The following is a 12,447-nucleotide window of genomic DNA, read 5'->3' as shown; positions in this document are numbered from 1 at the left end:
AGTTGTTTCTATTTTACCTCCTGGAGCAACTGTTCTTCCATCTATCGTGAAAGAAACAAGTGTCTTGGAAGCTAATAACTTAATTATAAATGGAGATGTCTGCATGGTCTCAGGACATAAAGAGGAAATGAGGGAAGAGAAAGAAGAGAAGGGGATGGATATAAATGAATTGTCAGGGAGGAATGAAATGCAGCATGGGAAAACACAAATGCAAGAAAGTTTCAACACAGTTGAACAGGATGATATATGTGAGGATTATGATGAAAGAACCAGTATATCTGTTGTGTCCCACAAGGAGATAAAAGGTGGTGAGAAATTCACAGTAAGTGAAGTACAAAAGGAGAAAGTTCAGGGTTTCTTTGTTGAGAAGGGGCAAGAGGCTGGTGTGCATCTTGAATTGACAAGGAGGATTAGTGTGTGCTCTGAGAATGTAAAGGAGCATGATGTTTGTATGGAGGAGGCTGGCATGGGTGGAGTGAATGCCGGGGATGCTGGCATGGGTGCAGGTGCAGATCAATTCAGGGAGACTGGCACAGATATGGAGATGTTGGTGGAGGGTGCCACTGCTGCAAAGAAGGATGGGGATGAGACCAAGAAAGCCAGGGAAGCTATTGCTGGTACTGAGGAAGCTGCTGCAGGCATGGAGTGGGGTAGTGGGACTGGTGCAGGTATAGAGAGGGGTGGTGGAGCCATCGGTGTGAAGAGGGGCAGCAGGGAGGACATGGAGATGAGTGGGAAGTTGGCCACAAAGGTCATTGGGGTGGGTGCTGATGTGGAAACACATGGTGGGGCAGGTATAGAGAGGAGCAGTGAGACTGGCGCACATACAGAGAAGGGTGGTGAGACAGGTAAAGAGATGGGTGGTGTGGAGATGGTTGTGGAGGTGGGAACGGAGATGAGCATTGAATCAGGCATGGAGTGGCCCAGTGTACCAGGTGAGGTAGCAAAGAATCAAGGTGAGGTGGATGAGGGTGCAGAGAGGAATGGTATAGTGGACGTGGAGAAAGACGGTGTGGCAAGCTTGGAGATGAAAGGTGGGGTGGGCACGGAAAAGGGCAGTGGGGGTTGCATGGGTGCTGAAATGGTGAATGAGGCTGGAGCAGGTGTTCAAAAGGTCAGAGAAGCTGGTGCAGGCACGCAGACGTCCAGGAATGCTGTTATAGGTGAGCATACGGCCAGGGAGGCTGGTGCAGATGACCATAAGGCCAATGATGCCAGTGCAGGTGAGCAGGTCAGAGAGACATGTTGGAGGGCTGAGAAGTCCATAGAGGCTGCTGAGGGTGCTAAGATGACCAAGAAGGACAAGGGTACTGAAAAGGCCATTGAGGATGCTGAGAAGGAAATTGAGGCTGTTACAGATGCTGAGAAAGCCATTGAGGCTGAGGAGGACTCTGAGAAAGCCTTGGAGGCTGGTGAGTACACTGAAAGGTCTATGGTGGCTAATGAGGATGTGCAGAATGCCAGGGAGGCTGATGGCGGTGCACATAAGACCAGGGAGTCTAGTGCGAGGATGCAGAAGGTGAGCAAGGTTGCTGTAGGTATGAAGAACAGAGAGGTTTTTGCAGGTGGGCAGGACAGAAAGGCTGATGCAGACACGCAGAAGGATAAGGAGGTTGGTGCGAATGTGCAGAAGGATAGAGAGGTTGGTGTGGTTGTGCATAAGGACAGAGAAGTGGGTGTGCAGAAATCCAGGGAAGTTAGTGCAAGCACACAGAAGGATATTGGGCATGGTGCAGGTGCACAGAATAACTGGGAGTCTGGTGCAGGTTCACAGGAGTCTCGGCAGGCTGCTTTGAGTGCTGATAAAGCCAGGGATGAAGATCGTCACCTTGATGAAAGGTTTCAAGATGAATATACCGTGGAAAAGAAATTGTGCTTTGCAGAAATAGGTAATGGCATGGGACAGATTGTACATGTAAATGAGGATGAAATGCTTCGGAGAGCAAATCAAAAGAAGGCAAATGAATTTGAAGATAAATTGGTGACAGTTCATCAGAGAATGCAGGAACTTCCCAATGAAGAAGTTTCAAAGACAAATAATGTTGATGAAGACAAGAAGCAAGAGAATGAACAATGGAAGGAGGTCTTCAGGGTCAAGCCTCCTTGGCTTACTCACCTTGGAGGTTTCAAGGAGTTCCAGTGCCCACAAAGTTCTGCTGCAAACTCCCAAGAGTCTTTTGTGAAATGCAATGGTCACATCCTGAATGGACACTCTAACATACCTGCTTCACAGCATTATAATGACTCAACTTCTCAACTTTCTGAATGCTCCAACTTCAAAATTCCCAACAACTCAAACAAGTCAAACCCAAACAGGTTCAGTGACAATTCTAAATCTCAGCTGTCAGGCACCTCTGGTTCACAGTTTTCAGGTTCCACTGGCTCTCAGCTGTCAGGCACCTCAGAGACAACGTTCTCCACATTCTCCAGTTCGGCAATCTCTGAAGGGTCTACACTTGTAGATCAGGGCGAATTCAGGCCAGTGACCAGAGGCCGAACATTCTCTGAAGGCAGTTCTACTGAAAGCCAACATAGTAAGTCACCAAAATCAACATGATTTAATGAAGATGAATGTAAGGTTTTTACAATCCAAACGTGTCTTTAAAAATGTTGTTATGTTATATTCTGTTCCATCTACAGCTTGCAATGCTGCTGACCTGCTTGTGAATCCACTGGATCCCAGGAATGCAGACAAAATCAAAGTAAAAATTGCAGACTTGGGAAACGCCTGTTGGGTGGTAAGTTTTCACCTTGTGTTGAACTCTTCCAACATGTATATTCTGTTTCACATGGTGTTGAATGATGGACAAGTTTCAAATCAATAAATTATTGTCTTGCTGAATTGGATTTCAGTTCATTGAGATTTTTTTTTCTGCCTTCACATAAATGGTCCTTTCATCCTTCAAAGACGAAAAGTCCGTTGTAAATTTTTATGAACGTATTGGAAATTGGAATGGATATATTGCTTCATTCTCTCTCTCTCTCTCTCTCTCTCTCTCTCTCTCTCTCTCTCTCTCTCTCTCTCTCTCTCTCTCTCTCTCTCTCTCTCTCTCTCTCTCTCTCTCTCTCTCTCTCTCTCTCTCTCTCTCTCTCTCTCTCTCTCTGTGTCTCTGTGTCTCTGTGTCTCTGTGTCTCTGTGTCTCTGTGTCTCTCTCTCTCTCTCTCTCTCTCTCTCTCTCTCTCTCTCTCTCTCTCTCTCTCTCTCTCTCTCTCTCTCTCTCTCTCTCTCTCTCTCTCTGTCTCTGTGTCTCTCTGTCTCTCTGTCTCTCTGTCTCTCTGTCTCTCTGTCTCTCTGTCTCTCTGTCTCTCTGTCTCTCTGTCTCTCTGTCTCTCTGTCTCTCTCTCTGTCTCCCTCTGTCTCCCTCTCTCTCCCTTTGTCTCTGTCTCTCTTCCTCTTCCCCCTACCCCTCACTCTGGGAATATCCGGGCAGTGATTGTGTCCAGGTGGAGTTTGTGTCCAGACAGAGTCTGTCTCCGGACATGTCTGACTCCGGACAGCTTAGCTCCGGGCGGTATTTGTCTCCAGACAGCTTAGCTTCGGATGTGTCCGGGCGGTGTTTGTTTCCGAACGTGTTCAAGTGATGTTTATGTCTGGATGGGTGTTTGTCTCCAGACAGCTTAGCTCCAGACGCGTCCGGGTGGTGTTTTTCTCCAGACGCATCTGGGCAGTGTTTGTCTCCAGACACGTCCAGGCGGTGTTTGTCAATAAAATGTGCGGGTGGTGTTTGTCTCCAGACATGTCCAAGCGGTGTTTGTCTCCGGACAGCTTCACTCTGGATGTGCCTGGGCAGTGTTTGTCTCCAAACGTGTTTAGGTGGTGTTTTTGTCCAGACGAGTGTTTGTCTCCGGACGCGTCTGGGCGGTGTTTATCTCCAGACATATCTGGACAGTGATTGTCTCTGGATGCGTCCAAGCAGTGTTTGTCTCTGGACAGCTTCACTCTGGATGTGCCTGGGCAGTGTTTGTCTCCTAACATGTTCAGGTAGTGTTTATGTCTGGACGGTTGTTTGTCTCCAGAAGTGTCTGGACGGAGTTTGTCAATGGACAGATTAGCTCCAGGTGCATCCGGGCGGTGTTCCTCTCCGAACATGTTCAGATGGTGTTTGTTTCCGGACAGCTTAGCTCTGGATGCGTCTCGGCAGTGTTCATCTCCAAACGTGTTCAGGTGGTGTTTATGTCCGGATGGGTGTTTGTCTCCAGACGCATCTGGGCGGTGTTTATGTCTGGGTGGTGTTTATGTCTGGGCGATGTTTGTCTCAGACGTGTCCGGGCGGTGTTTGTCTCTAGGTGGTGTTTGTTTCCAGACTGCATTCATCTCCGGACATGTCTGGGCAATGTTTGCCTCTGGGCGGTATTTATAGTATGACCAGTAGAAATTGGATTTCACACATTATTTTGTTTCCATCTTCACTGTTATTCCATGCAGAAGCATTTTGATGAGACGGTCGGAATCATAATTAACGCTCCACCACACGTCTGCCTTCCCTACCTCTCACCTGTCGCTGCTTTCCCTTCCTCTCACCTCTCGCTGCCTTCCCTTCCTCTCACCTCTCACTGCCTTCCTTTCCACCACCCTCCTGACTCTCCCTCCCTCCTCGCTCCCCCTCCCTCCTCTCTTTTCCCCCTCCACCTCCTCACTCTCCCCCCATCTCTCTCCCCCACCCCTCTCTTTCTATCCTCCCTCATTATCACCTCTCCCCCTTTAGTATCCCCGTCAGCAAAGCGACGGGTGTTATATGCTAATATATATGTGCATTGTGTACATATATTTATATATATATATATATATATATATTTATATATATAGAAATGTGTGTATATATATATATATATATATATATATATATATATATATATATATATATATACATATATATATATATATATACATATATATGTATATGTATCAGTGTGTGTCTTTTCCATAACTCCGTAACCATGAAACCTAACGGTTTGAAACTTTGCATGCATACTCAGGGAACTCCAAGGTAGTGCATGGTTGAAATTGATGTTTGGCTTAATTTAAACACCTCTTTTGAAGATAATTAACGACATTATTTCATTATCCTTTATCAAGGAACTATCCTTGGTCAGCCCCATTATCAGCCAACTCTCCCTTGCTGGGGTCTCAATTCGCCATTTTTGGGGGCGTGTTCAACAATGCCTTGACTTGGAACAGTAAACAAAACAAAGCTCTTTTTTTTCTTCACTTTTCTCACTCATTTAATCAAATCGCTGGATACATCGCAATGCTTATAAATGCCCAGCAGTGCCAGTGTTTGTGGCTTTATTTCATTTCCGCACATGCCATAACCTCTAGAATCTTTGAACCTGAGTTGACTTTCAAAATTTAACCTTCTTCATTGACTTCAGCAGCAGTTCCAACTGCTACAAAAAGTGTTCGTTTGTTTAATTCGGACATTGTTTGACATTCCAGGTGTCTCAGAGTGTTTTTGGCTTTATTTAGTTTCCACACATGTGGAAACTCTCGATCTCTAGAATCTCTGAATCTCTGAAACTGAGTCGAATTTCATAATTTTAAATGTGGAATTGACATTGGCAGCATTTTCCGGCTGCTATTAAAAAATGTGTTAATTTGTCCAATTTTTTGTTTGAATCCAATTTGTCCTTTTTATTTGAGTCCTAAATAGTGGTGGGTGGAATTGATTCATCTGGGTGAACCAGAATCAATGTCTATTCTGAGTAATTCCTACTTCCAAGAAATAAGCGCTTTTTTTTCAGAGAAATTTTTTTTTTCATCCCTGTTGGACATGTGGACATATTACACATGGCCTAGTAATGTATTATTTAAAAAGGAACATGCCCCTGGGCTGTTCCATTTGCAATATAGCAGCAAGAGCAAGTCACTTGCAAACTAAACAAGCCCCAAGCCCCAAAGGTATTGTTGCGGCCACGGTTACCGAGACACCAGCTTGTCACTCAGGGGGATTATTCCCCAGTTGTCCTCGGAAGAGCCGGACCTGGGGCCACCGCTCACAATTAACGTTGTGGTACTGTGGGTTGTTTTAAAACCACGAATGCCACCCAGTTAACCATGAGTACCAGTGTCCACCGTCTAATTATTCCGTTTAACTAGAGGTCACGTGGTTACCTGAGCGGGGAGCGCGCCCTCGGCAAAGCACCAATATTATCTCAATTAGATTTTAATTATGGCGGCCGAGCATTTTAACCACTGGTGTGTGCCGACTATTTTTGGTCAAATCTGTGGTAATTACCTCTCAGTCTATTGAGGTTCGGACAATGCTCGACCAATGGAAGGAAAGCACAAGCACGGACAGGTTGGAAGTCGACAAATGATTTATTAATAATAAAATAAATAAATAAATGAAAATAACTTTTTATTTTCTGAGGTAAATAAATGAATAAATATCAAAGCAACCGAAATGAATAATTACTCAGGCATGGTTAATCAAAATGCCAGGAAAGAGACAAAGAGCAGATGCTTATCTGGGGTTGACTTACAGCTAAACACAGACAAGTTTACCCAGCAGATCATTCGGAGGGGGGGGGGGGGGGAGAAGAGTCGTCTCGCTCACAAGAGAGTAATCCGTGAAGTGAAAACATCCTGAAATGTGTGCGTGCGTGTCACGTCCGTCGCCAGCACCCAGCCTTGCCATGCACCCTCTCACGAACAGCCTTGAACGCCAGTCAACGTCTGGGATGGCACCGAGATCGTCTGTCGTGGGTTTAGACACTGGTGCTGTGACCCGGGCAGCTCTTCAAACTTCACGAAACTGGTGACGTCCAGTGACCCACAAGGTCCATCGGTGACTGACCCACGCCTCACTCGTTGGTGACTGACCCGTGCCTCACTCGTCGGCGCTGCTCACACCCACACGCGCACCACATGCTCGCTTGCTCGCTTCTCTTCTCCTTTTTTGCAAGCTTACACCCGCTTCTTACTCGCTTCTCACGCTTACTTCTCTCCCCCACGCACTTCAACTCTCGCTTTCTTTTTGGCTCGCTTGCCGTCTCACTTTCTTCTCCCCAGAATGGACCTCCAATTCGTTTTTATATATGTGGCCCGTCTCGGCTGGCGCAGAGTCCCCCCCCAAAGCTCACCCCGCTCCACTTGCGCACAAGATGTTATCTTGACAACCCGTGCGCTTTCAAAAAAGGTGGGCGTCGGCGCTCGCGAAAGAAATACGTGCATAAACGTTGCTGAGGAAAAATAAGGGCGCCAGCGCTCGCGAAAGAAATGTGTGTAAACGTGTCTGTTGTAAAGAAAAAGAGCTTCCCATAAGAGAGGGGATCTATTCCTTACCTTTCTCAATGCATCACATTTAAAATCCCATTGGACATGGAGAAGGGGTTAATCTAAACATGCATTTGAGGAAATAACTGTCTGACGACCTGGAAGTGTGGATGCATTCATCAGACCGGATTCTGAAATCCGTAACAGTATATTCCTTTTAAATGAACAGCAAGGCATTTGGACTTAACCGGTAAAGCATGCTGATTGCAATGCTGATGGACGGGTAGGCTATACATCGACTGATAAAAGTTTTGACACATCGTTCAAAAGGTGCAGAAGTGCAGTCTGGAACTATTTTGGGAAGGTTAAAGAAAACAGTCCGAAAGTTGCATGCTCACTTTGTTCAATAGACCTTGCTCATCACTGTAATAAGTCTAATATTCTCAAACATTTGAAAACCAAACACCAGAGAAAATACCTATTAGTGATGGTTGAGAATGCAGATTCAAAGAAATCAAAGTCTGCAACAGCAACAAGTTCGATTTTGCAATTGACGATTGAAAGCACTTTTGCCCTGATATGCTGCCTTCCCTTTTCCTCACACTGCCTTCCCTTCCCCTTCCCTCACACTGTCTTCCCTTCCCCTCCTCATGCTGCCCTCCCTCCCCCCACCTCTTCTCGCTACCACACCCTCCTCGCTCCCTCTCCCTCCTCTCTTTCCCATTCCTGCTCCTCACTCTCCCCTCCCTCCTCTACCCCTCCTTGTTCCCCCATCCCCCCTCTCCCCTACTCGCTCCTTCCTCTCTCTCCCCCTTCCTCGCACCCTCCTCCCTCTCCACACTCTTCTCTTTCTCGTCCCACCCCATCATCTCTCTCTCCCCTACCCCCTCTCTCTCTTAATATTCCCATCAGTGAAGCAACAGGTGGTATTTGCAAGTACTATTTATATAAAATATATAAAACCGCTCAGAGTATTGCACAGAGGGTTGTTATATTACAGGGTAAAATTCAGTTCATGCCCTTTTCCGCATCTTTTCTCGTGATCAAACAATTCAGTTATGAATGTACAGATTGCCGAAAGTGTCATTGTGTCTATCTATAAGTCAGAGATCAAAGACTCAGAATGCTAAAAGGTTTGGCAAATCGATGAACGTAACCAAGCTATTACATTGCAAGAACAATTTTACCTCTTTGTTTACAATGCTTGGTCTTTTTTATTCCTAATTTGCCTGTTTTTCATTTCAGATGTGGTTGTTATGCCTAAACATCAAAAATGCGCAAATTCATAACAGCCAGGATGAACGATTTGGCAAGAATTGTCAGAACCCTACAGACAGTCCATCCCGATATGAGACTTATTTTTTAATATTCATATTCTAGGCTCATAGAAGTGCGAGGATCCCATACACATTCCCATTGTGAATGGAAACGATCCGATGGTGTCCTTTGAAAAGCGTACACCATTACTTGCTGATGTCCTAGTTTTGTTGAGGTTTCCACAATATACAACAGTGAAAAGGAGGGCTGCTAAATTTCAAGCAGGACCAACAACTTGATGCTCCACAGCTCCATCATACAATCGAAAGATTTCCAAAGCGGAAAGGGTTATTTAGAACGAACAGAGATTAACAACTCACTTCTGCTAACACAGTAGACAATTCACAGACCATCATAAAATACATTCAAAAGCAAACATTTGAGTGGGAAAAAGGTGTTCGACGATGGATCCTCAAAATGCCGTTCGGGGACCAGAACAGGCAACGTAATAAACCACTAAACAGATTTCGGAGAGATGTGTGCTGGATTCGGAACGGTTTCTTTCCCATGTTGTAACTTCGGATGAAATGTTGCTTCACCATTTCAATCCTGAATCCAAATACTGAACGATGCCTCTGGGGAGCACAAACTTCCCTCTGTCACGCAAATTCTGAGTCATAATCTCAGTTGAGATTGAGATTATGGCTTTTGTTTACTGGTATCCTTAAGAAATAACTTATGATAAACTACATACAAAAGGGAAACGAAATAGCTGGGGCATATTATGCTTGATTACCATGGAGATTAAAGGACATTCCAGAAATTAAATGGCATGGAGAAATTCAGCGAATTGATTTTGTTTTGTTTTTTGTTCTGGACAATGCTCTTGCCCACAATTCCCAAATTGTAATTGCGTGCAAAAGAGACACCAGTGAAATTCGAAATTTTTTCCTCATTCCTGCTATTTGCCAGACTTGGCATATGTTGGACAATCTTGTTTCCCAACCTGAAACAAAACAGCCATCATAGTGTGTGGTGAGATTGTGAGATTTGCCAGGGTTGACAGGCATGTTGCATTCATCAGAACAGCATCCTCCATCCAAAACCATGACTTTTTCTACCCCCATTAACCTCATCAACCCAACCTCTATCCAGGTTTTCAGGTCTTCCTTCCTGAGAGTTTGCTCCTCTATCCATCCTGTTCACCCCGTGTGTCTTTCCTGAGCCCTCATTCTTCCCCTCATCCCTTACGGTATTTCTTCAAGTCTCCCTCTATTTTGTCCCTCATTCCTGCTGTTGGTGTTTCCCTCCTCTCTTTCTACTGTTCTTTCTGTTCTGTTTCATTCTGATGGCTGATCAGCCATTCTATGTCCAAACTCCTCCAGAAGCCTAGACATTGTTTACAAAAAAATTAACTTGGAATAATGAAAGAAATAATGTGAATGCCGTACAAACTAAGTTCGGAATGACAACAGCCTTCTTGTGAAGATATCACTGGAATAATGTCTTGATACAAAATGAACTGTGAATTGTATCTCCATTTCCCGCTGGAAATACACACAAACACAAGCAGAACTTGGGACAGCCGGCTTGATGTTCCCTCTGAACATCAGCTTACGATGTAATGCACCATCCCAGTTGAAAGTTTGAATTGTACCATATAGCAAATCAGGTGTAAATTCATGATGATTTGTTCCTGTTGTTTAACATATCAACTCATCCATCTATCCATCCATCCATCCATCCATTGGGACCACACTCTGCGCAGAGCGTTGGTGCTGCCTCAGCAGTCTCCTTGACTATTGGCACAATCATGGACGGGTCGCCAATCCTACACAGTATACCAGCAAGCTGGCACTCATTTTTCCGACCTCGGAAGGATGATGACAGGCAGAGTCAACCCCACCTGGTATTAATTCAACAGCAGAGTGGGATTTGAACTCAGGATCCCAGAATCTCCAGCCCACCACCCGAACCATAAAGCCAACACCAGGGATATCAACTCATCCTTAAAAATATGCAAGGAATCACTCGATGTTTCTATGAAGTTGTTTAATGTCCAATCTTATTTTAACGTTACTGGCTCCCAGGCCTATTTTTGGTGAAAATGATGATATGACGATATCTTTAAGAAAAAAATTGAGATATGTGTTTCAACCATTTGCAAAAACAGGGGTTGTGGGCTTTACTTTCCATGAGAGATTTAAGTGTTTGTATAATCACGTGAGAGCTGTTACGATGGCCGAGCTATAGATGTGCACACTCACCTCTGAGGTGTCTTGCCTGGATTTCAATGTGTGATACATCATCAATGATGTCACAGAGAGAGGGTGATACATCAATGTGTGTGCCATCCCTCGGAGGGACGTCAAACTTGGTGTCCAGTATGTCAGCATTAGTTGATGGATGTTAAAGATCACACAGTGTCCTTCGCGAAGAGTAGGCGAGCTATTGCCGGCACCCTGGCCAAATTACAAGTTCCTGCCTTAACTACTGCTGGGAGTGGGATGAAATCACACAGCATGCCTCATGTCCAAGAAACAGCTTTGGCAATATTATACATCAGAATCAGAAAAAGTACATAATATTATCATTTTTTAAATCTTGAGTTATGGCCTTTCTTTTCTTTCAGCATAAGCACTTTACAGAAGATATACAGACACGGCAGTATCGGGCACTGGAGGTTCTTATAGGTGCTGGTTATGGGATCCCGGCGGACATATGGAGCACCGCGTGTATGGTAAGGCATTGCACACACCATGTTTCACTTGCATGCTGCATGGTTGTTCTCACCTGCCGCCACCTTCGGATCAATGTGACAACGGTCTTTCTTTTGCTCTGATGAAGCTTGTGGGATTAGCGATGCAAAAAGCAACTCTTGTAGGTGATATGGAAGAACTTTATGAATTGTTGATTTGTACACAATTATGACATTGGCGTTCAATGCCTGGAGTAGCTACCCCCAACTACAAGACTACAAGCAGTGCAGACCACGGTGCTTTACACCTTTTGGGGACAATCTGAGTTGAGGAGACCGGTTGCTCTTTTTTCAGGCATTTGAACTGGCTACAGGCGATTACCTATTTGAGCCACACTCTGGTGAAGACTACTCGCGTGACGAAGGTAGGAGATTTCAAATTAATTCCATGACTTCAAACTAATCTCTTCCCAATATATTGTTACGTGGCCATGTAACAGGGATATGTCAGATTAAGTCGTTTGTTTCACGAGATACTGTGGAAGCAGCGTATATAATTTGTAGACAGGGTTGACAGATTAGTTATGTATGTGTAAATACCTGTTTGTTTTGTTGTTCAAATACCATTTCGTTGTTCATCTCCCTCTGTCAACTGATTATTTTATTCTGTGGACAAAGCTAAGGATCATTATTATCCGACTATATTAAATAAAGCAATTGTGTGCGTGCGTGCGTGCGTGCGTGCGTGTGTGCGCTCGCGCACGCGCATCTGGAAATCATGAAAAAATACACGGCTGGCCCGACCTCCACCAAGGTTTGCATACATGTTTGTAGTACTCAGGGTCAGGTCATGGGCACAAAAAAAACATTCCCCCTGCCCCCCATAAGGGGGGTGTGGGAAATGACACGGTTTTCTCCTGTAACACGTGCCACAGTGCAAGTGGTCTACGGACCCCTGCTGCAGGCGGTGAGATTATTAGCCAAAGCACAAAATATATTTGCTCCACATCCCCCCCCCCACACACACACAAACACACGCACACACACACACACACACACACACACACACACACACACACCCACACACACACACCCACACACACACACACACACACACACACACACACACACACACTCCCAGGCTGCTCCTCAAGGGAGCGGATGTGTATTATTTATAATACCAAAAAGGAGACCATTGACCACCACTCCCCCCTCTTCCCATTCCTTTGTTTATAACATACAGGCTCGTTCTTTCCCTTTTCTTGACTCCTCACTC

At 45.0% G+C, this 12,447-nt stretch overlaps 1 protein-coding gene across 3 annotated transcripts in view; it reads left to right on the top strand.

Moving 5' to 3' along the window:
• LOC147032688 (uncharacterized) overlaps positions 1 to 12,447 on the top strand; it is a 150,096-nt gene that overhangs the window by 128,900 nt on the left and 8,749 nt on the right. For all 3 annotated transcript variants that reach the window (XM_085870500.1, XM_085870502.1, XM_085870501.1), the window contains 4 exons: positions 1 to 2,534; positions 2,641 to 2,738; positions 11,106 to 11,213; positions 11,527 to 11,596. The exon at positions 1 to 2,534 is cut by the window's left edge and continues 685 nt beyond it. In XM_085870500.1, coding sequence (XP_085726626.1) covers positions 1 to 2,534; positions 2,641 to 2,738; positions 11,106 to 11,213; positions 11,527 to 11,596 — 2,810 coding nt within the window. The remainder of the gene's footprint in view (positions 2,535 to 2,640; positions 2,739 to 11,105; positions 11,214 to 11,526; positions 11,597 to 12,447) is intronic.

This window comes from Eptatretus burgeri, chromosome 2 (assembly GCF_056783735.1).
Source record: "Eptatretus burgeri isolate ZD-2024b chromosome 2, Ebu_testis_v1, whole genome shotgun sequence".
Classification (NCBI taxonomy): Eukaryota; Metazoa; Chordata; class Myxini; order Myxiniformes; family Myxinidae; genus Eptatretus; species Eptatretus burgeri.
The sequence above is the reverse complement of the archived record's forward strand: the minus strand, read 5'-3'. Positions and strand labels throughout refer to the sequence as shown.